Source organism: Callospermophilus lateralis, chromosome 20, assembly GCF_048772815.1.
Source record: "Callospermophilus lateralis isolate mCalLat2 chromosome 20, mCalLat2.hap1, whole genome shotgun sequence".
Taxonomy (NCBI): Eukaryota; Metazoa; Chordata; class Mammalia; order Rodentia; family Sciuridae; genus Callospermophilus; species Callospermophilus lateralis.
The window spans coordinates 6,568,527-6,594,063 of record NC_135324.1 but is presented as its reverse complement, the minus strand read 5'-3'; the positions used below and the strand labels follow the sequence as shown (position 1 = coordinate 6,594,063).

At 45.5% G+C, this 25,537-nt stretch overlaps 1 protein-coding gene across 7 annotated transcripts; it reads left to right on the top strand.

Annotated features, from left to right (window-relative positions):
* The first annotated feature begins 2,401 nt into the window (after positions 1 to 2,401).
* Positions 2,402 to 23,687, top strand: Ttll3 (tubulin tyrosine ligase like 3). Of its 7 annotated transcripts, none has more exons than XM_076841058.1 (14): positions 2,402 to 2,801; positions 2,998 to 3,089; positions 4,967 to 5,135; positions 5,230 to 5,360; positions 6,347 to 6,475; positions 7,342 to 7,456; positions 8,621 to 8,681; positions 10,429 to 10,644; positions 11,715 to 11,863; positions 15,897 to 16,140; positions 17,748 to 18,183; positions 21,844 to 22,114; positions 22,915 to 23,141; positions 23,373 to 23,687. In XM_076841058.1, exons 1-14 carry the CDS (start codon positions 2,402 to 2,404, stop codon positions 23,670 to 23,672), a joined length of 2,940 nt encoding a protein of 979 aa, XP_076697173.1. In that variant the 3' UTR covers positions 23,673 to 23,687. The 7 variants fall into 7 exon arrangements, with proteins under 7 accessions (XP_076697173.1, XP_076697176.1, XP_076697174.1 ...); XM_076841061.1 differs by having other exon boundaries at positions 8,583 to 8,681; positions 10,449 to 10,644; positions 23,098 to 23,141; XM_076841059.1 differs by having other exon boundaries at positions 8,583 to 8,681; positions 10,449 to 10,644; positions 23,044 to 23,141.
* The last annotated feature ends 1,850 nt before the right edge of the window (positions 23,688 to 25,537 follow it).

Genomic DNA, 25,537 nt, shown 5'->3' with positions numbered 1-25,537 from the left:
GCCTCAGCCTCCTGAGTCTCTGATATTACAGGCATGCACCAATGTGCCTGGCTTCACCTTTATCTATTTAAATTACTGCAGTTAAGTGAAGTTTATAATCTGGTTCCTCAGTTTCACTGATGTCATGTTAAGTATTCAGTAGCTACAGTGACTAGTAAACTACCATATCAGCACATATATTTCCAGTGTCAAAAAAAGTTATATTGGATAATGCTAGACCTTTTTTAGTGATAACTTGAAGTAAACAAACAAAACTGATTTATGTTTGAGTTCTGACTCTTGTTGCTGGATTTGGACAAGCTGTGTATATTCTATGCCTCGGTTTCTTTTTTTAAACTGGGGATTGAACTCACGGGTATTTTTACCACTGAGCTACATTTCCAACTCTTCCTTTTTTTCAGACAGGATCTTACTAAATTGCCCAGGTTGGTCTAGACCTTCCGATCCTCCTGCTTCAGCCTCCCAGGTAGCTGAGATTACAGGCATGTGCCACCATGCCTGGGTCAGTTTCTTGATCTCTGACATGGAGACTATGAAGGTGAACTGGCACAATTTCTGCCACGCAGGCACTAAATGAACCACTAGTTGTTTGTTCAGTATCTGAGTTGTCTGATAAACTCCAACATGCTAGGCTTGGGGATATCCCTGCTTTGAGAAGACTTGGGAGTCCAGTAAAAGAGCTAGGCATGTAAATAAATATATTGAAATGTTTCATATGTATTGTTGGAAGTCTGGGGACTGGGAGGGGGCCATATGTATAGGAGGGTATAAAGCTTCTATAATGGTTGGCCTTTGAGCTGAACGTCACAAAAAGATTTTCTTACAGATGGCCAGAGGGGTCTCTTGAAGGGAAGAATAAAGAAATAATAAAGGAAGGAGGGGCTAGTGGTGGGAACAACTTGAATAGGTATAATCCCCTTTATGACATTACCTCTGTGACCTCCTGCCTTGCTAAATTAACTAGGCTCTCCTCAGAGGCACATGGCTATGTTGTATCATTGCAATGAATGTGAAAGGTACTCGCAGCAAAGTGCGTGACCATGAGTGTGTGGCAGTTTCTTACTCCCCTCTCACAGGATGGCATTTACCAGGTGAGCCAGCAAGAACCCTGATTTGTGGCAAATTCCTCTCCCAGGATCCAAATTTCCTTAAAACCATATTTGCAGGCTAATGAGAACAGACTGTGTGGTTTTAGTCAGCTGGTTCTCTCTTAGGTCAGGTCTTTTGGGATACCCCAGCTAAGGGGGTTTGGGAAATGTAATCTTTGGTGTCAGTTGGACAGGTAGTTAGTTAAGGGACCTACCTTCACTGTAAGAACGGAACTGCCCAGTGACTAGGTTCCAGCCAGGACTTTCCTGATCTGCACTTGCATGGGCACTGCTCAAGTTAGCCTGTCAAACTGCTGATTTGGTACTTTGTGATCAACAGGTCAAACCCCATTGAGTGATAATCACAGGAAGATATATATAAGTGTGCATCAGACCTGGGTTCCAGTGTTGCCTGTGATTTGTGGCAGTTATTTAACATCTTGGAGCCATATTGCCCCTATGACTTTTGAGGATAATACTTTACCACTTTTTCTAAATGGTCATTTACAATCTTGACCTTTTAAATTTATTTTGCATTTGATTTGAATGATGATCAGTTTTTCTGTTTCTGAGTTACCAGGAGAAGGAGGTATGTGTTCTGCACCCATGATTGCTCCCCGCAAATACAGCCTCGACTTTCATTTTCATATCTTTTCCCCACCACCACCAAACTTACTAGCCGCATCTATCTGCTAGGCTCTCAGATCTGAACTGGGCTCACTAGGCTCCAGCCACTCTGGCTGCCTTGTATTTCCCCAGAAAGGGTCTTGGTTGCCAAAACTGTTTCCCCTGCCTAGAATGCTAAAATGTTACCTCTTCGGAGAGGACATCTTTGCCCTAATGTGTACTCTTTCCTGGTTTCAGCTCGTTGCTTATTCACTGCCCTCATACCTGTAGCTATTTTGTTACTTGCTTTTATCCCACACTGGGCTATAAGCCTCTTGGGGTCGGGGTTCACTTGTCAGTCCCCAGCCCAGTGCTTAGCACGTGGCCCTCTATAAATACCGTGGGGGCCATTCCACGCAGGAACTGCTGGATAAGGAACCAAGATTCCAGGCCAACGTTCTGTTCTACCCTCAGTGCCTTGCCCATCAAAGGGGTGGGGATAAATGAGGCCCAGAGGCTGGCTCACAGTGGAAAACCCCAGGTCCTCTGACCCGGAGCGGCTCCGGAACCCTCGGGTCTGATTGTGCCCGGGGAATGGTTTCTATGGTGACAGCAAACAGAGGGCGGGGCCTGGGTGCTTCTCGGAGAGGCAGCGCTGGGAGAGAGGCGGGCTCCAGCGCTAGGAGGGCGCGCGCAGCGAGGGGCGCATGCAGGGCCCTGGCGGGGCACTTCTGAGCACCAGGGAACTGGGCCCCGTGAGCCAGGGCTCGGCCACCTGGTTCAGCCAGGATCAAGGCCCGGCGTGCAGTTGGCGGTGGAAGCCGCAGCCACCAGATCCACACAACAGTTCCCCCGCCTCTTGGCCCTGGGTTCCCTACCCACAATACCGGCTGCCTGGGAGGCTGCCATGGCCGGGGCCCGCCTCCGCCCAGCCCGAGGCGAGTGGCGCTGGCCGTCAGCGCCTGGCCAGCAGCGCTGGCTTCATGCCCTGCCTAGGCCGCGCCTCCGAGACTCCTGCCTGCGGCACCCGCGCCCAAGGCGCTGCGGATCCCCACCTATTCAGCCCCCGGCCTGCCCAGGTCCTGGATGATCCCCCCACTCAAGACGGTGAGGCCCAGAGCGTTGTCTGCCCTGGCCGGTGGCAGCTGTAAGAAGAAGCATGGGGACGGAACGAAATGGTGTCGGAAGAAGAGTGGCAGTGGGTGGGCGTCCTGATGAAGGGTGGAGGGAGGGAAGAGGGTACCAAAAAGACCCCGGGCTAAGCCCCAACCTATCCCCGCCCTTATAACGCCTCTTTCTGCAGGATCCCTTGTCCTCTGGCGAGGATTCTCCAAGATACCTCACCACATGGGCCGGCTCAGAAACGCCAAAATCCACGTGGAGAGAGCTGTCAAGGTCGGAATGGGTTGGTGGGGAGGAGTTTAGAAAGGACCCTGGAGTAGTTTATCCTGCCTCCTTGTGGTATTTTTGTCATGTCCTTCAAAAACAACCAAAAAAAACTCGTTAATTCTACATTCATCTTCCAATACCTCCCCATTTTCACTTCTCATTCAGGGCCAAACTTCTTGACAGAATTGTCTGGGCATTGTTCCACTTCTTTACCTGGAATTCACTCCTCAGTTCCCTTCCCTCTGATTTCCTGCCTTTCCCATCCCATTCCTTTTAAAAACCACTCTCATTAAGGCCCTTCGTGACCTCCAAGGAGCCAAATCCAGCAGCGCCTCTTCAGTCCTGCCATCTTGATTGAGTTGCCTGTGGGTGTGCACTGATGCCCCACACACCCATCCTCCTTAGCTCTCTGACTGCACACTCCTACTTTTCTCTCTTTCTGGCTGCTGCTTTTCAGTTGCTTTGGGCAGTTTCTTAGATATTAGTGGCTCCATAGATCCCTACCCATGCATGCTGCATGCATTGCTTCTCTCTGGTTGTGAGTCCAATGTGCTGCACCCACTGCGTACCCTCTTCAACCCCCTTAGTTGACATCTCTACCCAGAGTTTATCAACATTTCAATCTCATGCTCTGATATCCTACCCAAACTTGTCATTCCTTCTAGTCTGGACTTTCTCATCTCAGTTGTTCAACCCCAAATCCAATATTTCTGTTTTTTTTCACTACCACATCTAATCCCATCAGCAAAATCATTCATCTCTGATTCCAAAATGAATCCCAACCCCACACTTTTGCCCCATCTTCACCATAAGCACAATAGCCTTCCAAATGGTCTGCTTCCATACTTGTTCCCATCTTTTTTCCATACAGTAGCAAGCCAAACTTAACAAAGCTTCCAACTACGCACTCCCTCACCTAACCTTTATTGCTTCGTGCTACTCATATGAAAACCCACATCCAAGGCTCAAGCCTGCAGGGCTGTCCATGGTCTGTCCATACTACCTACCTTCTCATGGGCTCTCCCCTTCATTTTCCAAACTGCACTCACCCTTTCAGTTCCTTTTGGTCTCCATTCTGCCTTTGGGCCCTTGCACATGATTTTCCCTCTGCCTACACTGCCATTTGCTCAGCTCTGTATATTCATGACTCTTTTGATCTTCTCTAACCATGTATTCCTAAGTAGTTTCTCTGGGTCTCATTAAGTATGTAGATTTTACACTGCCTGGATTTAAATCCATACTCTTGGGGTTGGGAGTGTAACTCAGTGATTGAACTGTGCTTAGCATGGGTGAGGCTTTGGGTTCAATTCCCAGCACAAAAAGAAATCTCTTTCACTTAACCATGGTATGTCCAAGCTACTTAATCTCTCCGCATCTTTATTTCATAACCAGTGAGTATCTAATAAAAATGTATATCATTGTAAGTAATACATGAAGCATTTACCACAGAGTAGATACTCAGTAGATATCAGCTATTATTGCCAACATTGTTACTATGCATATTTGTTTATTTTGGTACTAGGGGATTGAACCCAGAGGCACGTTACCATTAAGCTATGTCTCTATAGAGCCCTTTTTGTTTTTTTATTTTTAGATAGTTCTTGCTTAGGCCCTTGCTAAATTGCAGGGACTGACCTTGAACTTGCAATCCTTCTGCTCCAAATTCCCAAGTCATTGGAATTAACAATCATGTACCACCACCCCCAGACACTATGCATATTTATTTCCCTCCATGTTTTTTAACTATTTTTCCCAGTGGAATATAAAAATTCCCTATAGAGGCCAGCTTGGAGGCAGAGACTGTAACTGGGTCACCACTATATCCCCTGTGTTTAGCACCTTGGCAATGCTTATTGAACAAGTCTCTGTCTCTCACCTTATAGCAGAAGAAGATCTTTATGATCCAAGGCCGCTACCCAGTGATCCGGTATCTCTTACGCCGGAGAGGCTGGGTAGAGAAGAAGATGATCCATCCCCCGGGCACCACCCTAATGCCATCCCAGAAGGATCTGGACAGCTCAATGCTAGGTGATAGTGACACCACTGAGGAAGGTGAACAGTTCCCTCTCTTTCCACAAGACCCCTCCCAGTCTTCTTCCTTATGTTCTCACCATCCCAGGGTTGAGGATTTGTACCTATGGGGCAGGGACATGGCTCTCATCAGGTCTGGGCTCTGCATACATTGAAGATGAAGAAGAGCATTATCAACAAACACAGCTGTTTGACTTAAATGGCCTTCTGGAATTTGATGACCTAGATGGGACACATGCTTTGATGGTGAGCGTCCTGGGGGCCAGCTGAAGCACAGGATTGGCTGGAGGGTGGCTATTCAGAAGGAGAGATCTGGTGCCCAATGGGGTGACCTCAGACAAATCCTTTTCTTCTCTGGGTCTCAGTTTCCCCATCTGTATAAAGATGATTGTTTCCTCTAAAGGCCGGATAGGCCCCCAGAGCAGTGAAGGACTCAGTGGGGCTCTGACAAGGCTGTCACATCCTGTGTGCATGCTAGTTATCCCTTCCAGGTAAAAAATCTCTTTGTTCATCTGCTTCCTTTGCCCTTAGCAATTGAAGGATCGTAGGAAGGGCTTACACAACTCTGAGAGAGGCTGGTGAGATGGTGTGGAGGATGTGTGTGTGGAGGTTAAGGACACTTGGATTCATTATATTGGCACCAACTCTTACTAAGTTGAACTATATGAAATAGCCATTTCTGCACGTCAAGATAAGTTGAAAATCGGTAGTTTCATGTGGTTCAGCTTTGTAAACCCTGGGGCAAGTCGTTTACCCTCCATATACCTCAATTCCCTCATCTGTGAAATGGTAGCTCCTACCTCATAGGGTTGGATGAGGAGTCAATGGATTAACATAGAAAGTATTTCAAACAGAGCATAGCATATGGTGTTATTAGTTATTAAAAATCTTACCTCCCAGATTTTTAGAAAGGATGGAGAGGTGGGGACCACAAAAGAACCTCTGTTACATGCTGTGTGCACATCAGTTTGGAGGCTTTGTCCGGCTTCTGGCAAGTGACTGATGGCCATGGGTCAGAGAAAGGTCCAGCATTCTGTTGTGCAGTTTAACACTCAGACGAAGCCTGCTCTCTTCTGGCCAAGCATGTGCCCTGGAGAAGAAATGCCCTTCATGCCTTGCACAGAAACGTTTTGAGGACCACAGGATAGTTTGGAAGTATCCTGTCCTTCGTGCTCAGGAGGGTTGGGGAGAAGCTGCCCACACTGGCCTCCCTGTCTCTATTTCCTCCCCAGTCCCGCATGGTTCGGAATGAGACACCTTACCTTATCTGGACCACCCGGCGAGATGTGATGGACTGTCGCTTCCTCTCTAAGGATCAGATGATAAACCACTATGCTCGAGCTGGCTCCTTTACTACAAAGGTGGGCTCCTCAGGGCAGTAGGCAGGACAGCTTCCAACCTCCACCCTTAGACTAGTAGTCCCAACCTCGTCTCTCCCCTTGTCAGTAAAAGAAAGTTCTCAAGAAAGCAGGAGATAAATAATTCAGTGAGACCTGAAGTCAGAAAGACTTGGACTCTAATTCAACCCCTGTGGGATATCTGGTAGTGTAGACATCTTGACTAAACTGAACTCCAGCTGGATGTGATGGTGCACACCCATAATCCCAATGGCTTGGGAGGCTGAAGCAGGAGGATCAAAAGTTCAAAGCCAACCTCAGCAAGTTAGCAAGACTGTGTATCAAAACAAAAAAGGCTGGGGATGTGGCTTAGTGGTTAAGTGCCCCTGGGTTCAATCCTTGGTACCAAAAAACAAACAAATAACTGGGCTCCAGGATTCAAATAGGATCTGAAGCCCAAACTTGAGCAAGGATACATCTGGCTGATGGCTTCATTCTGTCTTATCTCTGATAGCAAGTGGCTTTACATCTCTGAGCCTCAGGGTCCTCATCTTTAAATGACAGTAGCAGTAAGGCCTGTTTTCTAGGGTGAAGGATGAAGAACTTTATAAAATGGTCTGTCATTTTATCATTGGCAGACACTTGGAGAGGAATTCCTAGACGAGGCAGGTCTTTAAGGATATGAATGAAGGGTGAATGGGATTTGTGACAAAGGGGACCACCAGGCAGACATGGATATAGATGTGAGTAAGTTAAGCCTAGTGAGTGGAATAGAAGCTCTGAGACATTTGTGCAAGGTCTTCCTGACTGGATGTGTGCTGCCTGTGGGGGAGTCTCTTAGAGCTCCCTGGGCAAGTCCTACCCTGCCCCCTCAGCAGCTAACTCCATAGGTGGGTCTGTGTCTCAATCTCCGGAACTTGCCCTGGTTTGATGAGGCTGACGCTGACTCCTTCTTCCCACGTTGCTACCGCCTGGGTGCTGAAGATGACAAAAAAGCCTTCATAGGTAAGGAGAATCCTCAGCCCCATGCCTGGACCACCCAGGCCGAAAGACCAGGACTAAATCTCTGGCTCACACCAGGGAATAGCAGGCCTCTCCTTATGCCCTCATCTACCCCCAGCAAGTTCCTTCCCTATTCCCAGTCCTACTATACCCTCACTTAATGATACTCCTAGCTTGGCCAGTCCTGACCTCCAGAAAACTTAGGTAGCTTGCTTGTATTCTAGAGCAGGTTCTAAAAGTTAGTGGTTGGTTGAGTTTGGAATCCAGAATGGATTTTAGGCTTATGTCAAGTTCTATTGGTTGGATTGGGTTCCATAAAAGACTATAGGTTGTGGGTTTCTAAGGCAGAATAGCTTCCAGCTCCACAGTATGTTCTAAATAGAATTTGGATCCAGGTTAGATGTTAGGTCTTAAGTTATGTTCCAAATCTGAAATAGGTTTTAGGTCAAGGTTTGGGTTCTTAGGCTAGAATAAATATCAAAAGTATATAAGGGGGGGCTGGGATTGTGGCTCAGTGGTAGAGCACTTACCTAGCATATGTGAGGCACTGGGTTTGATCCTCAGCACCACTTACAAAAATAAATAAAATAAAGTTATTATGTTCATTTACAACTAAAAATATTTTTTAAAATTGAATGAGGAGCCGGGCACAGTGGTACATGCCTTTAATCCCAGTGGTTTGGGAGGCTGAGGCAGGAGGATCACGAGTTTAAAGCCAGCCTCAGCAACTTAGGGAGACCCTAAGCAATTTAGCAAGACGCTGTCTGAAAATAAAAACATTAATAGGGATGAGTATGTGGCTCAGTGGTTACTCACACCTGGGTTTAATCCCTGATACAAAAGGGGGAAAAAAAAGTAGATGAGGAACTGAAGAAAGAACTAAGACAACAGACAATCTGGTCCACATCAGATTCTGAAGACAGAGTATAAGCCAAGTCCAGTCACATTGTCACATTCTGGGTCTGAGAATACAAATGAAACAGGATCCAGGTTCTCATTCAGGTTCTAGAGTCAGAAAAGGTAGAGTCAGGTTCCACATCCAAAATGGGGCAAGTCACGATCAGGTTCCAGAACCAGAACAGGCCTCGAGCCTAGGGGCTGAGCAGGGTATCCCCTGCCCCGGGAGCAGAGGACTTCTGGCTGACAGCTGCCCGCAACGTTCTCAAGCTGGTGGTGAAGTCGGAATGGAAGTCATATTCTGTCGAAACAGAAAAGGAAGAAGCCGCAAGTAAGTACTGTGGTTACCTTCACTCCCTTACCCACCGTGCTCCCATTATCTATATCCATATGACCATCCAACACCCTTCCCACTAATTTGTCCCTCTGTTTACCCACCCTTCTTTTCATCCATGTGTTCACCCATCCTCCAGTCCACCCATTCACCCATCCATCCATCCATCCATGTATCCATCCTCCCACCTACCAATCCACTGTTGATCTCCTCATTCACCCACTTGCCATCAGCACACTCCCTATCCATTTATCCATTCCCCACTTTCCTTCCCATCCTTCTACAAAACCATTTATCCATGTGTTATTCTATCTTCCTAACTACTGTTTATCTACCCTCTAGTCTGCTCACTCATCCATTCTTCTATTTCCCAACTTCCCACATACCTGTCTTCTGGTTTGTTTGGTGATCAGCCTGTGCATGGGCCTGGCATGTGAATGAGCATCCTACAGAGAGCAGACTAAGAAAACATGGTCCATCCTTGTCTGAGGGAGATAGGTCTAGGAGAATGAAGAAGTGAACCCAGCAGTTTACAGGAGTCCTGAGCACCCTATGTGACCAAAAATAAGGAACATCTGGGGCTGGGATTGTGGCTCAGCAGTGGAGCGCCCACCTAGCACAGGCGGGACCTGGGTTCGATCCTCAGCACCATATATAAAATAAAGGCATTGTGTTGTGTCCATCTACACCTAAAAAAATAAATATTAAAAAAATATTTTTAAAAAATAAGGAACATCTGGGAATAAAGGGCACACAGAAGAACACAGCCCATTACTTGCCCCTTCCCTTTATGGATTTAGCTCCTACCTCCAAGCCATTAATCCTTTAAATGCAAGGGCTCTTTAGCCAGGGATTCAGAGAAGTAAAGGGCAACTATAAGGGAAGGAGAAAAAAAATCCCTGGCTCTTCCCCATTCTGTCTCTTACATAAGTGTGCCAGGTACAAGATGACTCTTATTATGTGCTAGGATCAGGAGCACAGGGGTCCCCTACTAGGCAGAGACCCTGCACTTAAGCTTTCTCTGACAATGGGCTCAGGTGTGGGTCAGGCTGCAGGGGGTTAAGGGCTCACTTATATTTCAGGATGTTCAGGAATGAGTCAGGGCTGTGGGTATGCATTGAGTCTTCTGAGATGTCAGTTTCTAGAGATTCATTTTCAGGTGTGTGTCAGGGCCTCTCATTGCACATGTAAGGTTAGTGTTTCTATGGGTTGATGATGGTTGATTTATGTCAGGATTCTGGGAGTGAGTAGATTTCCGTTGTGTTTCAAGACTTAAGAAGCCATATTGGGGGCTGGGGATGTGGTTCAGTGGTAGAGTGTTTGCCTGGCATGCATTCAATTCCCAGCACTATGAAAAAATAATAAAATAAATAAAGAAGCCATGTCAGGTTTGGTTTCATGTATATCTAGGTTCAAAGGCCAAGGTTTCCAGGTGCAGGGTCTCAGATGTGTCAGAGGTCCCAGGGTTAGAGAGGCTACAGCTATGTGCTGGGGCTTTAGGTGCTGTAGGACTTTGGGGACATTTAGGGTGGAGTGGGGGCCAGGGATGAAGTGCTAGAGTTGCAGGTAAATTTAGAGCAAAACCTCAGGTAAGTGACAAGTCCCAGGGCAGCTGGGGATCTGGGTTCATGGTAGGCCTCAGCTGTCTTTCAGGTGAGGCCTGAGGTGAGTGACAAGCCTCGAGTTGGTAAGCACTGTAGCATGTGTCATTTTACCTGCCTTGATGTGTTCTAGTGACAGACAGACTCTTCCCTATCTCTGCAGGAGAGAAGAACCTCAAGAAACAGGAAAAAAAGCTCATGACAGTGTCCCCAGAGTTTGTGGATGAGGCCCTGTGTGCATGTGAGGAGCACCTTAGCAACCTGGCTCACATGGACATCGACAAGGACCTGGAGGCTCCACTGTACCTCAGCCCTGCGGGCTGGACCCTCTTCCTCCAGCGCTATTATCAAGTGGTCCAGTGAGTACTCTTGCAGCCAGGGCTATGGGCTGAGGCAGGTAATTAGGGACAGACGCTCACAATCTAACACAGCCCTCACCTCCTCCTGAAGCCTCTCATTTTTGTTCATATTGCTACTCTTCAGCTCAGGAACCCTGAGGGATTCCCACTGCCTCCTTGATAGAGTCCAGACCACTCTTCCTGGCTCTTAGCACAATGTGGGCACTAAGATGATGGCCTATGCTGTCAGGTAGACCTGTGCTTTGCAACTTCCAAGCTCTATGACTTTGGCAACATCACTAATCTATTTGAACTTTCCTTTTCTGGACTGGTGGTATAGTTAAGAGTGCTTGCCTAGAATATGCAAGGCCCTGGGATCGATTTCCAGCACCATTAAAAAAAAGAAAGTTCTAGTTTGGGGAGCCAGATGATAACCAAGTAAATGAATGGGTCAGGTGGGGGTGAGTGATGGGAAGAGAAAGGTAGGGGAGCTATGATACAATTTGCTTGAGTGAATTAATCTAGAAGGGAACCCACCTATCAAGCATTGTTAGGTCTAGATAAAGATGACAGGAATGCCAAAAAGCACCTGCAGATGAACTAATCAGGCATTTGAATCCTGGTTCAGCTACCAAGTGGGTAGCCTTGGGCAAATACCTTAATTTTCCAAGCTTTAGTTTACTTTCCTCTAAAATGGGACAGGTGATACCTCCCTGAAAGGGCTGCTAGAGGATTAGAGATAATATATGGAAAGCCCTTGGTGGGGTGCCCCATCATTTGTAGCTGGAATGATTCAGTCTTAATAGGAAGGGAGTGGGCAGAAAATGGAATATTGGAGTGGAATGTGAACTGTGAAGTAAATGGGATTTACTCAGTCATTCCCATTGCTGTGGTCTGGGCAAGAGGGCTCGTGGGGTGGCTTGAGGGTGAAGATGGAGGTTCGAGAGAGATCCATGTGGATCTCTAGGGGGAAGGCATGACCAAGGTGGTTGAACCATGGCCTAGGGGGAAGGAGGATATGTCTCCCCTTGTCCTGCCCTCCTGCCTGCCCCCAGGCCTTGCCCTGCCTAAGTCCCACCATCTCTCCACAGTGAGGGGGCAGAACTCAAGCATCTGGATGCACAGGTCCAGCGCTGTGAGGATCTCCTGCAGCAGCTGCGGGCTGTGATGCCCCAGATTGATATGGAAGGGGACCGCAACATCTGGATCGTGAAGCCAGGAGCCAAGTCCCGTGGACGAGGTGGGGGATCAGCCTTTGCTTTTTGCACCAATACCCTGTGACCTTGTCCCCCATTAGAGGCCAGGGAGGTTAATAGTGCAGTCTGCCAAACTGGACTGAAAGCCCAGCTCTGTCACTAATATTCTTTGTGACCTAGAGCAAGTCACATCACCTATCTGAACCTCAGTTTCCTCCTTTGTGAAGTGAAGATTGATGAAGCCTTCTACAAGGTGAGATTAAATGCAGAGTACATCTTAAGTTGTAGGTCAGCATAGTCACCCCCATATGAGAGCTGCTGGGATGATAGTCCCAATTGTTCCTCTCCTGACCCTGAGTTTGGATCAGTGCTTTAGGTAAGTTTGGTGACACTCACAAGCACTTAGTTGCTTATTATCTAAAGGGTCTCAGATTTCACCAGCACATCCCTATAGGCCTAAGGCCAGGACCCCTAGTTCAAGGTTAGCTTTCCCCTACTTACAAGACTTCAGGCGGGGTTAATTAACCTTTTCTGTGCCTCATCATCATCACTGGTAAAATGGAGCCAATACTTCCTGAGAAGATTAAATGAGTATAATGTTTATAAAGCATTTAGAAGCCATGCATGGTGGCACATGCCTGTAATCCCAACAACTGGGGAGGCAAAAATAAAATAAAAAATAAAAAAAGCTAGGGATGTAGCTTGGTGGTTAAATGCCCCTGGGTTTAATCCCCAGGACCAAAAAAAAGTACTTAGGTCCTGGACCTGTGCATAGTAACTGCCACATTGATACTTCTATTATTAGCTGTTATTCTGACTCCTCAGCCAAGTGTGACTGGAATTTGAACAGGAAAGCCAGCAGTGCCTTAGCCCGGCCTTTAAAGACTGTGAAAGGATGCCCAAGAGCTAGAAAACAGATTTCAGTATCAGCTTCTTTCGAATACTGCTCTTGGATGGGTTTATTTATGCCAGGGTGAAGCCATTGCAGCTCCAAACATTGGAATGCTTCTCTTGAGGATGTCACATTAAAACCAGGAGGGCTGGAGAGAAAAGCTTAATGGTAGAGTACTTGCCTAGCATGCTTGAGTCCCTGGCTTCAATCTCCAGTACCACCAAAAGAAACTGTTAAACAACTATCATTCACAGTGGTACACACCTGTAATCCCAGCCACTGGGGAGTCTGAAGCAGGAGGATTTCAAGTTCGAGGCCAATATAGGCAACTTGGCACGAGACACTGTCTCAAAATAAAAAGGACTGAGGATAAATCTCAGTGGTAGAGCACCCCTGGGATCAATCTCACAAAACAACAACGAAAAAAGCATTGGGTTCTTTTCTTTTTATACCTTAGAAATACTTGATTTTTTTTTTCCCAATCATGAAAATATGTGTTTATTGTTTTAAAAAAAGAAAACAAAACAATATAGGAAATTAGAAGCAAATGTCCCTTAATTTCACCAAGAGATAACCTATTAACTTTTTAATGTGTTTCTATCTATACTTGTTTCTATGCATTTGGTGTGTGTATTATTTTTGGTACCAGAGATTGAACCCAGTGGCGCTTAACTCTGAGCCAACTCCCCAGCCCTTTTTATTTTCTATTTCGAGACAGAGTCTCACAAAGTTGCTTAGGGCCTTGCTAAATTGATGAGGCTGGTGTTGGAACTGCGATTCTCCTACCTCAGCTTCCTGAGTCATTGGGATTACACTGCACCTGGCAGTTATAATTTTGAAAAAATATATTTTTGTTGTAGATGAACACAATACCTTTGTATATTTTATTTTTATGTGGTGCTCAGGATCAAACCCAATGCCTCACACGTTCCAGGCAAACTCTCCACCACTGAGCTACAACCCCAGCTCAGCAGATGTAATCTTTTCGTATACAAGGCATTATGGTCTTGGGCCAGGCACAGTGTGCATGCTTATAATTCCAGGGTTGGGAGGCTGAGGCAGGAAGACTGTAAATTCAAAGCCAGCCTCCGCAACAGCGAGGCACTAAGCAACTCAGTGAGACGGTCTCCAAATAAAATTCAAAAAAGGGGGCATGAGGCGCTCAGTAGTTGAATGCCTCTGAGTTCAATCCCTGATAACCACCCCACTCAGAAAAAATAAAAAGATATTATGTTCTTGGAAATCCTGATGATTGGTCTACCCACCACCCTTTTTTTAAAAAATATTTTTCTAGTTGTAGATGGTCACAGTACGTTTATTTTGTTTATATATTTTTATGTGGTGCTGAGGATCAAATCCAGTTCCTCACACATACGAGGCAAATGCTCTGCCACTGAGCCACAAGCTCAGCCCTACCTACCTTTTTAAAATATTTTTTTAGTTATCAATGGACCTTTATTTATTTATTTATTTTTTAATTTATATGTGGTGGGGCTGGGATTGTGGCTCAGCGGCAGAGCACTCGCCTAGCACGCGCGGGACCCGGGTTCGATCCTCAGCACCACATAAAAATAAAGCATTGTGTTGTGTCCATCTACACCTAAAAAAAATAAAAATAAATATTTTAAAAAAAAATTTATATGTGGTGCTAAAATTTGAACCCAGTGCCTCACACATGCTATGCTCCACCACTGAGCTACAACCCCAGCCCCAATCTGGCCCTTTAGGAAAAGATCCAGACCAGGAACCAGGCACAAGTTTTTCTGTGCCATTGGCAGGCAATAGGCTACTTTGGGCAAAGGAATGAGATTATTTGTGGTTTTGTGTCTGGTGATATGATTCTGATATTTACTAGCATTAAAGCTATGCCTTAAGCCAAACAAGCTGGTGCACATTCAAAATCCCAGTTCAGAGGCTGAGGCTGGAAGCTTGCCTGAGCCCAGGGGTTCCAGACCAGTCTAAGTAACATAGTAAGAACCCTGTCTAAAAAGAAAAACCTTGATGGGCAGAATCAAAGTCTCTGGGACACAGGTCCACTGTGTTAGCAAAGCAATAAAACTTCTTTTTCCTTTTCCTAAAAAAAAAAAAAAAAAAAAAAAAAAAAAAGAACATTTTCTATCTAGAAGAAAGTCTAAAATAGATAATCATAATCAACAGTGTTGGGTAGGATTTGAACAAACACAATTTCATACATTCTTGCTGGGACTGAAAATTAGAAGAACATCTTTGGCAATATAAAATGAAGAATTTGGGGCTGGGATTGTGGTTCAGCGGTAGAGCACTCGCCTAGCACGGGCGGGACCCAGGTTCGATTCTCAGCACCACATAAAAATAAAGGCATCGTGTTATGTCCATCTACAATATATATATATATTTTCTCTCTCTCTCTCTATCTCTAAAAAAAAAATTAAGAATGTACACACCCTTTGAGCCAGCAAAAACTGATGGCTAGAAATTTATTAAACAGGTGATAGTAATATGTGTTAACATTTATTGAATGTTTACCTTTTGCCAAGCCCTATCCCAAATCCTTATCCTGCTTTAATTTGTGTAATACTGTGTAACCAAGGCATGTTTATTCTCACATAACCTGGAAGAAAATCCTTAAGGATTCCATAAATGTTTAGAAGCAGTAGTTGGCTGCCTCTGAAAAGGGAGATGTATTTTTAATATGCCATTTTTTTTACTAATTTTTGGTTTTGTTGGTTTATATTTTGTTAATTATTGGAGAAAAATAATATATGCACATACTTTTAAAGCCCAGTACAAAAAATAAAAGCAGCAGCCCATTACATGGCAAGACACAATGGCACATTCCTATAATTCCAGTGACTGAGGCAGGAGAATCACAGAGTTGAGGACAGCCTCAGCATTTTAGTGGGACCCTGTCTCAAAAATTTTGTTTGGGGAATGTAAATCAGTGGTAGAGCACCTCTGGATTCAATCCATAGTACCTCAAAAATAACAACAAAAAAAATCAATACTATTCAGAAATTTTCAATGCATATATTCCTTTTCAATCAACCCAAAATGACTTGTTACCAAAAAAATTAAAATAATTTTCAGTTTTCCCAAAGGGATAATTGACAAAAGACATCCTTACCCATGTGGCCTGACAGTTTTGTGGGGATGAGGGCCAGCCCAAGTTTGACCTCCTAGACCCTGATTATCCCTTTTCCTGCTAGGCATCATGTGCATGGACCACCTGGAGGAGATGCTGAAGCTAGTAGACTGCAACCCCATGATGATGAAGGACGGCAAATGGGTGGTACAGAAGTATATTGAGCGCCCCCTGCTCATCTTTGGCACCAAGTTCGACCTGAGACAGTGGTTCCTGGTGACCGACTGGAACCCACTTACTGTGTGGTTTTACCGCGATAGTTACATTCGCTTTTCCACACAGCCCTTCTCCTTAAAGAACCTGGACAAGTGAGCCCTACCACTCACCTCCCATGAACTCCCGGACTAATTGGGGAGCTGGCAAAACAAAACAACACAACAACAAAAAAAGGCAATGAAAATATGCAGTGGAATCTATGCAGCATTGCTGGGTTCCAAACACAAACTGAGCAGGCAGGCAGGACCTCTGTCCACCCAACCATCTTTCCATCCAACAGATATTTACCAAGAGTGTACCCTGTGCCATTCATTATTCTAGGCACTTGGGATACAACAGAAACAAATGAAGATCCCAGCTCTTCAGTGCTCATATTCTAGCAGGGAGAAACACACAAGCATTGATCTAATAGGATAAAGTGCAATATGTGTTTTTAAAAAAGAAAATATAGAACAGGATTAAGGGACATCAGTGGAAATTCCAGAGGAGAAAGGCAAGATGTGGTATTAATTTGGGTGGGGTGAGAGGAAACCTTGCTGAGGCCTCAGTTCAAATTCCATCTCTGTAGCTTCCAAGCTGTGGGCCTTTGTTCAAGTGAAAACCTATTTAAGAGCTGGAGATGTAGTGTGTAGAGTGCTTGCCTAGCATTTGTAAGGCCCTGAGTTTGATCTCCAGCACCACACATACAAAAATACTTGAACCTGGCTGGGCATGGTGGCACATGCTTTTAATCCTAGCAGTTCTGGAGGTTGAGACAGGAAGACTGTGAGTTTAAAGCCAGCCTCAGCAACATAAGTGAGGCCCTAAGCAAGACCCTGTCTCTAAATAAAATACAAAAAAGGGCGGGGGATGTGGCTTAGTGGTTTGAGTGCCCCTGGTTTCAATCCCTGGTACCAATAACAACAACAAAAAAAAATTAAACCTCACTTTCCACATCTGAAGAATGGAGGAAGTAATATGAAAGTGAAAACTGTTGATTATCAAGTGCTTCATGTGTGATAGATGCTAAGCACTTTATGTACATAGTTATTTTTCATAAAAGCCCAATGCAGTAGGTACTATCATCCCTATTTTACAGGTTCAATGACTTGCCTAAGATCTTACAGCTAGTCAATGTGAAGATGGGCTTGACTTCATCTTGACAACTACAAGGCTTTATTCTTACCTACCTGCTTGTCTTCCATTGGGAGGAAAAACTGAGACTAGGCACAAGCACTTAATACTGTGGCTACCATGATTAGCACCCTCAAAGCCTCCTGAGAGATAAAACTAATTGTCGCCCTAGAAGAATATAGGGTCCAGGCCTTTGTCATTCTTGTCCTCCCCAGTAGGGCCCTATTTCAAGTCGAACTGACCAGCATGGCCCAGGGCCGATGTCGAAATTTTCCTGCCCTCCCTCATTCTGGATAGGTGGGGCAGCAGGAGCTAAGCCCCAATTTTCTTTCTTTCCTTTTTTTTTTTTTTTTTTTTTTTTTTGGTAACTGGGATCGAACTCAGCACTTGATCACTAAGCCATATCCCCAGCCCTATTTTGTAATTTATTTAAACACAGGGTCTCACTGAGTTGCTTAGTGCCTCGCCGTTGCTGAGGCTGGCTTTGAACTCACAATTCTACTGCCTCAGCCTCCCAAGCCGCAGGGATTATAGGCATGTGCCATTGTGCCCGGCTTGAATCCCAGCTTTCTACTTTGTGTTTCAGCTCTGTGCACCTCTGCAACAACTCTATCCAGAAGCATCTGGAGAACTCCTGCCATCGCCATCCCATGCTACCCCCAGACAACATGTGGTCCAGCCAGAAGTTCCAGGCCCACCTGCAGGAGATAGGGGCACCAAATGCTTGGTCCACTGTCATTGTGCCTGGCATGAAGGCTGCTGTGATCCATGCGCTTCAGACCTCCCAAGACACAGTACAGTGTCGGAAGGCCAGCTTCGAGCTCTATGGTGCCGACTTTGTATTCGGTGAGGATTTCCAGCCCTGGTTGATTGAGATCAATGCCAGCCCCACTATGGCACCCTCCACAGCTGTCACCGCCCGGCTCTGTGCCGGTGTACAAGCAGACACCTTGCGCGTGGTCATTGACCGGCGGCTGGATCGTAACTGTGACACAGGAGCCTTTGAACTCATCTATAAGCAGGTGAGGTGGAGGTGGAGGACTCCAGGGAGTGTGCCTTCTTTTCTAGGCTGCTCCACAATGAAGCACAGAGCTCTGCAGTCAGACCAGTTCAAAACCTGGGCTTGAGGCCTGGTTTTGCCAAGTTGTCCTAGTATATAGCCACATCCCCTCCTCAGTTTCCTCATCTGTAAAATAGAGATATTACCATCTTTCTCATGAGCTGAGTAAATACAATGAGTTAATATGCCTGGATAGTACTTCTCAAAAGGTATGGACTCTGCCTGGGTCAGTAACTAAGCTGCATAACTTCAAACAAATTCCCAACCTCTAGGTGGTCTGTTTATTCATCTATAAAGCAAGAACAAAAATACTACCTAATTCATAAGATTATAAGAATTAAATAGTTAATATAAGTGAGGTACTTCAGAATAGTGCCAGGCATCAGTAAATGCTGTACAAGTTTTAGCTATTGTTATAACCTAATAAGGTTGTTAGGAATTTCATGAAAAATAGCATCACGTGTGAAGTGCCTGGAATATATATAGTAAGAGTTGATTACAGGCAGCTGCTATTATTTTATTGTCTTTTGGGGGTATTGAGGACTGAATCCAGGATCCCTTTACTACTGAGCTACTTCCCAGCTCCTTTCTTTTAATATTTATTTTTAAGTGTAGTTGGACACAGTACCTTTATTGTATTTATTTACTTTTATGTGGTGCTGAGGATTGAACCCAGGGCCTTGCATGTGCTAGACAAGCGTTCTACCGCTGAGCTACAACCCCAGCCCAGCTCTTTATTTTATAGGATAAGATAGGGTTCTTAAAAATCAGGACTGGAATTGGGTGTGGTGGCACACACCTGTAATCTCAGCGGCTTGGGAAGTTGACACAGGAGGATCGCGAATTCAAAGCCAGCCTCAGCAATGGTGAGGTGCTAAGCAACTCAGACACCCTGTCTCTAAATAAAATACAAAACAGGACTGGGGGAATGTGGCTTAGTGCCTGAGTGCCCCTGAGTTCAATCCCTGGTACCCCCTCACACCCCAAAATAAAATTAGGGCTGGACAGTTCATGAGAATGAGACAAAAGGACTGTGAATTTAAAGCCAGCCTCAGCAGCTTAGTGAAGCCCTAGGCAACTCAGTGAGACCCTGTCTCTAAACAGAATGTAGAATAATCAGTTGGAAAGCTATTTTCAGTTTTTTTTTAGCTTAGGAAGTAATTTTTTTTTTTCAGTTAAGGATCTTCTGACCAGTATTCTGTTTCTGTCAAAGTTTGGTGCTGATCCTATGAACTACCCCATTCTCTCTGGAATTATAGGCATGTGCCACTGCACCTGGCTCCAAATGTCTTTTATTGCTGATTTGTTTTTTAGGCCAGTGTGTAATCACACCCTGTACTGGTGGTTTTGTCTCTTTAATCTTTTTTAATCTAGGACAGCTCCACTACTTCTCCCCTGCCGCATCATTTTGATCTTTTGAAGGGACCAAGCTGGTTGTTTTATAGAACTGTCCTACATCTTGGATCTATCAGATTGTTTCCTTGTGGTGTCATTTACTTGGTCTTCTGTTATCTAGATGTCCTGTAAACTAGAAGTTGGGTCAAACAGCTTGAATGAGGTTCAGGTAAAACATTTTTATCAAAAATACAGCAGAGGTGATGCTGGGTACCTCTTGTGATATCACAAGGAACCTACTGTTAGAGTGTCTCATGATAGATTAATGATGCTGAATTTGACCTTGGGTTAAGGTAGTGGCTACCACGTCTCTCCATTGGAAGCTCTTCCTACCTTATTAATTATATTGTGTATTAGTCCATTTTCTGTTGCTAATAACAATACCATACACTGGAAAAATTATAAAGAAAAAAGTTCGTTTGTGCTCACAGTTCTAGATGTGCAAGATCAAGAAGCCACATTTGCTTCTTTTGGCTTTCTTACTGGCAGTGTCCCAAGGTGATATAAGGCATCATATGTCAAGAGACAGGCACTGGAATGTAGCTCAGTGATACAGCACTTGCCTAAGCACATGCATAAGGTCCTTGGTTCCATTCCCAGCACCATACAAAGAGAGAGAGAGAGAGAGAGGGAGCGCCTGGTACAGCAGCGTACACCTATAATCCCAGATAATCAAGAGAATCAAAAGTTTGTGTCCAACCTCAGCAACTTAGTGAGGTCCTAAAAAAAGAGAGACAGACATGCATATGTGTCTGTGTGCCACCAGCATTCAATCATTCAGGCTCTACCCTGATGACTTTATCTAATCCTAATCACCTCCCAAAAGCCCAATCTCTAAACATCATAGTCAGATTAAGTTTCCCCCTCTTAATAACTCATGATGATTATATTTCAAGATATAAACCCTTGAGGGACACTCAAAATATCCAAACATAGCACTTTATAAGATGGTACTTTGGCTGTCTTCAACTTACCCATTTCCTGTCATCCTTTCTACTTGTTTTGATACCCAGTTTTGATTCTTAAGTATTAGAGTTCCAATTTCTAGTTTTATTTTCACTCTACAATTATTAAATGAGGTTTCTGCCAGGTGTGGAGCTGCATGCCAGTAATCCCAGAGGCTCAGGAGGCTGAGGCAGGAAGATTGTGAATTATTCAAAGCTAGCCTTAGCAATTTAGCAAGGCCCAAAGCAAGTTAACAAGACCTTTTCTCAAAATAAAATATTAAAAGGGCCAGGGATGTGGCTCAGTGGTAAAGTGCCCCTGGGTTCAATCCCTACTACCAAAAAAAAAAGAGGTTTCTTCTGTAAAGATGACCTTTCTCCAATCACCTAGGGCTATTTGGTAGCTCAGGTTCTGCAATGGTTTTATTCATTTATTCATTTATTTCAAAACCTAGGGTACTCTACCACTGAGCTACATCTCCAGCCTTCTGCTTTTTATTTTGAGACAGGTTGGCCTCAAACTCATGATCCTCCTCCCCCAGCCTCCCGAGTAGCTGGGACTATAGGTGCACATAACCATACCAGGTGTGCTCTGCCTTCTTTTTTTATTATTTATTTTTAGTTTTTTTAGTTGTAGACAGACACAATACCTTTATTTTATTTATTTATTTTTATGTGGTGCTGAGGATCGAACTCAGTGCCTCACATGTGCAAGGCAAATGCTTTACCAACTGAGCTACAACCCAGCCCCAATGCTCTGCCTTCTTTAAGGCTCTTAGTTTCTGCTCCCCCGTGACTTGAGCTCATATAAGGTTCCAGGCAGTCTCTAAGCCTGCTATCTATGTGTGGGTATCATAAGTCAAATTCTCTCTGTAGAGACTCTGATTGTTGGCAGTGACTTGTAGAACACAGTCACACATATTCCATCATGGACTGGGAGCACAAGCAACCTGAGAGGGCAGTAGATGTGGAGGTGTAGTTGTGGGGACTTGACTGGAATTCCCCTCCTCTTCTGGGTTACTAGTCCCTGAGGCTCTGTGACTCCTTAATCACTCTAGGATTAAGGGGTCTCCCAGAGGACAGAGGTGGGCTTCCCATTTCTCAGCTCAGTTTTGATTCTTACCTATTTTATTAGAATTGCAAAAAATGCAAATTTCTAATTTTATTTTTTATTCTACATGACCAGGTGCTTCAGAGGTGAATTCTCTCCATCTCTGCCCTGGGTCCTGCTGCAAGGATTCCAACACCACTGACAGGGCCTGGTCTCTTCTTCTTGCCCACAGCCTGCCGTGGAGGTGCCCCAATATGTGGGTATCCGGCTCCTAGTGGAGGGTTCCACCATCAAGAAGCCCACGGCACTATGTCATCGGCGGATGGGGGTCCGCCCATCACTCCCTCATCTGCTAACCCAGCAAGGCTCTGGGGAAGGCAAGGAGCTGGGGACCCCTACCCACAGGTCAGCATCCAGGAAAGTTGCTGGGTCCAGGAGCCAGGGGCACATTGAGAAGCCAGACTCCACTGCTACCACCTCAGTCCCCGGGAAGGGGAAGAAAGGCAAGACAAAAAGTGCCACAGCCCTGCTCTGCCCCATCCCCAATAAGTGGAACCGTCCCCCAACACCAAAATGGGCTACATTGTTTCCATGACCTGTGTTAGTGGGAACAGGCAGTCTCATTCCTTGAAAAGACTGCCATTGAGTATGAGGATGACCTCAATCCCTGGGTAACAGCATTCCCTCAAACACCCCAGTGTGCAAAAGTGATTTCTTCTGTTCTCTAAGCCCCTCAACCACTTGGATTTGCCCTACCACTAGAACCACCAATAGAAGGAAAGAACCACTCCTCACAAAGTAATCTTTTAAAATATACAGCCAAGTAAGCATTGTCCTCTCCAGAGTCTCAGTCACCCAGCCTGGACTCAGTCCCAGGGTACTCTGTCTCCAGAGTCCAGGCTTTTGCCACAGCAGTATTCTTCCTTTGCTTCCATGCAGAATGGCCTTTGGGGAAGAAACTAATCACTTAAATGTTCACTACCACTACCTAACCAGCTCCTTTAGTCTTCACAGCAACCTAGTGAGATAGGTGCTATCGTCCCCATTTTCCAGCCGAGGTAGCAGAAAGTTTAAGGAAGTTGCCTGAGGTTGCACAGCCCAGAAGGGGCAGAGCTGGGATGCAGACCCAGGTCTGTTGGACTCCAAACCCTGGATTCTTCCCACTGCCTCTGGAGGAGGAACCGGGAGGGCTCCACTGCCCTCACCCTGCCCCTGTCTTCCCTACCCTGTGCACATACCCTGTGGGGCAGCAGGGCAGCTGGTCAGCCTCTCTAGGCCCTCACAGCTTCCCTTGCTCCCACAGCCCCTTACCATTTCCCCAGCCTCCACGCCAAGGCACGGCTTCCTTCTTCCTGTGTGCTCCAACCCCAGGGGCGCATCCTCAGAGTGCAGCCCTGCAAACTGGTGGGCACTAAGGCCCTGTCGCCCACAGGCAAGGCCCTGATGACTATACCAACAGCCAAGGTTATGATTTCCCTTCCACCAGACTCTGACCTCAAGATGGCACCCAGCATCCCAAAGCCGAGAAAGGTGGGCCTGGATCTATGATTCATACCCTGGTAGACAGTGCTGAGCACTGGGGTCAGGGCTGGAGGGCACAGACAGAGAGCAGCTACCAGGCTGCCCAGAGGGTGTGGGTTTGTCCCTTTCTCAGCAAGGGACCATTATCAGGTAAAAGGGAAGGACTTGTCCCCCTCAAAACCCCTTCCTATACAGATTCCTGATCATCTCTCCCTTTCTCCCCCCCCCTTTCACACCGAGGCTGTTGCTCCCAAGCGCTTTCGAGGTCCCCAACCTGCCCGTGTCTTGTGGCCTCAGACCTTTGAAGTCGGAACTCTTCCCAGCACCCATAGGAAGGTCAAGGGCAAAGGCAAGTTGAAGGCCAGGCTCTGCGACAAACCCAAGGCGGAGGCATACCCTGTGAAGAGGCTGGGCCATCCTATATCCCTGCCCCTTACTGATACATTCCAGAAGCTGAGGGGTACAGAGGTTATGAGGCTAGGGAAATCTTGCTCTGTTCTTGTGGGGCACTGCCTCTGTACTGGATCTACCACCAAATAAAGAGGAGCAAACGAACTGTGGAATTGTGGTAGGCTTTGGCTCCACCACTACTGGGTGAAAAACAGATGGGGTGAAGTCTCTATCCAACAGTCCAGATCAAGAGCTAGCAGCAGCCATAATTCCCACTTAGTGACAGACATGGGGCTTCCTGTTCAGATACTTCCTTGGTATGTCTGAGCCTTCACTTATATATATGAGGAAACTAAGTTCGAACAAGAAGATGTGGCTTGACCAAGATCACACGGCACTGAAAAGTCAGGGACACACTGCCAGACTGTGAACCACTGGGAATCCCTACCCACCCCAGAGGCTGAGCTGGGCTGGCAGAATGACATCCAGTGGGCATAGAAACATTTACGATACAACACAGGGAAAAGGGTGGACCTTGCTGAAAACCCATCCTTTGTCCAGAGAGTGTGGGTTTGTCCCTTTCTCAGCAAGGGACCAATATCAGGTAAAACGAAATATCCAACAAACCACACCTGTGTATAAAAATTTGGTATTTCCTAGTCTTAGTGGATTGAATAGTGGCCACCTAAAAGATATATCTGTCACCTGCCTGTATGTCCTTAAACAGGTAAGGAGTTTTGTAATTGACGATCTTGAGATGAAAGCACCCCAGCAGATTATCTGAGTGGTCTCTAAACCCAACAATAAATATCTTTGTAAGAATCAGAAGAGATGATAAGAGATATGGGAGCCAAAAAAATTCCACTTCCATTTTCTTAGATCCTGACTGGATCTGAGAATTAAATTACATAAGCTATATTAACATGAGAAAATCTGCCTATAAATTTAATGTAAGTTTGACTTGGCATGGGGGCCCTTATAAATGAAGACCCAAAGAGGCACAGTCAGTTACTTATGATTCTGGCTCAGATAAAGAATAGTTGTGAAGAAGCTACTAAATTATGCAGGGAGGATTAAAAGATGGGAGTTGTTTATTTATTTGCCATGCTTGGGATGGAACCCAGAGCCCCTCACATCCTGTGTAGGCACTCAACCCTTGAGCTACATCCTCAGCCCTGGAGTTATTTTAACAAGGTCTTTAGAGAATTCTCTTGGTTTTGACATCTTAGATATAAGTAGGGATGCTATATATTTCTAGCCTAGGGAGAGTACCTTTCATATTGGAATGGAGTTTCATCTGCTTTTAAGAAGATGCACAAAGGTCAAAGTGATGTTTTTCTCTTTTGCCTACTAGGGATAGAACCCAGGGCCTATTAGGCTATGTGAGCACCCGGCCATTGAGCTACACACCCAGCCCAGAAGTGATCTCACACCTACTGCCTTTCAAGTTCCATACAGTCAATCTGCCAGGGTGGATTTTTTTTTCCCCTCCCCGTACTGGGGATTGAACACAGAGAGAGTTAACCACTAAATGATATGCCCAGCCATTTTTACTTTTTATTTTCACAAGTAGCTGGGATTATAGGCCTGTACCACTGCACCTGGCCCAGGGAGGTATATTTTTTAACTCCTTCAATGACCATATGAAACTGGGTGTGGTGGTACCTGCTCCTAATCCCAGCTACTTGGGAAGTTGAGGCAAGAGGATTACAAGTATAAGGCCTGCCTGGGCTACTGAGTGACACCCTGTCTCAGAATTTTAAAGAAAGGCTGGGGATGTAGCTCAGTGGTAGAACATTTGCCTAGCATGTGTAAGGCCCTGGGTTCAATCTCCAGCACACACAAAAAAAGAGAGACAAATTAGTATGGGATACTGGAAACCACAGAAGAATATAGGAGTGGTTCTCTCCTAGAGCTCTTCATTTTGGATTTGCCGCCTTGGTTTTGGATTTCTGGTCTCCCAAAAGGAGAAAATCCACTTCTTTTTTTTTTTTTTTAAACTATTCAAGCTTGTG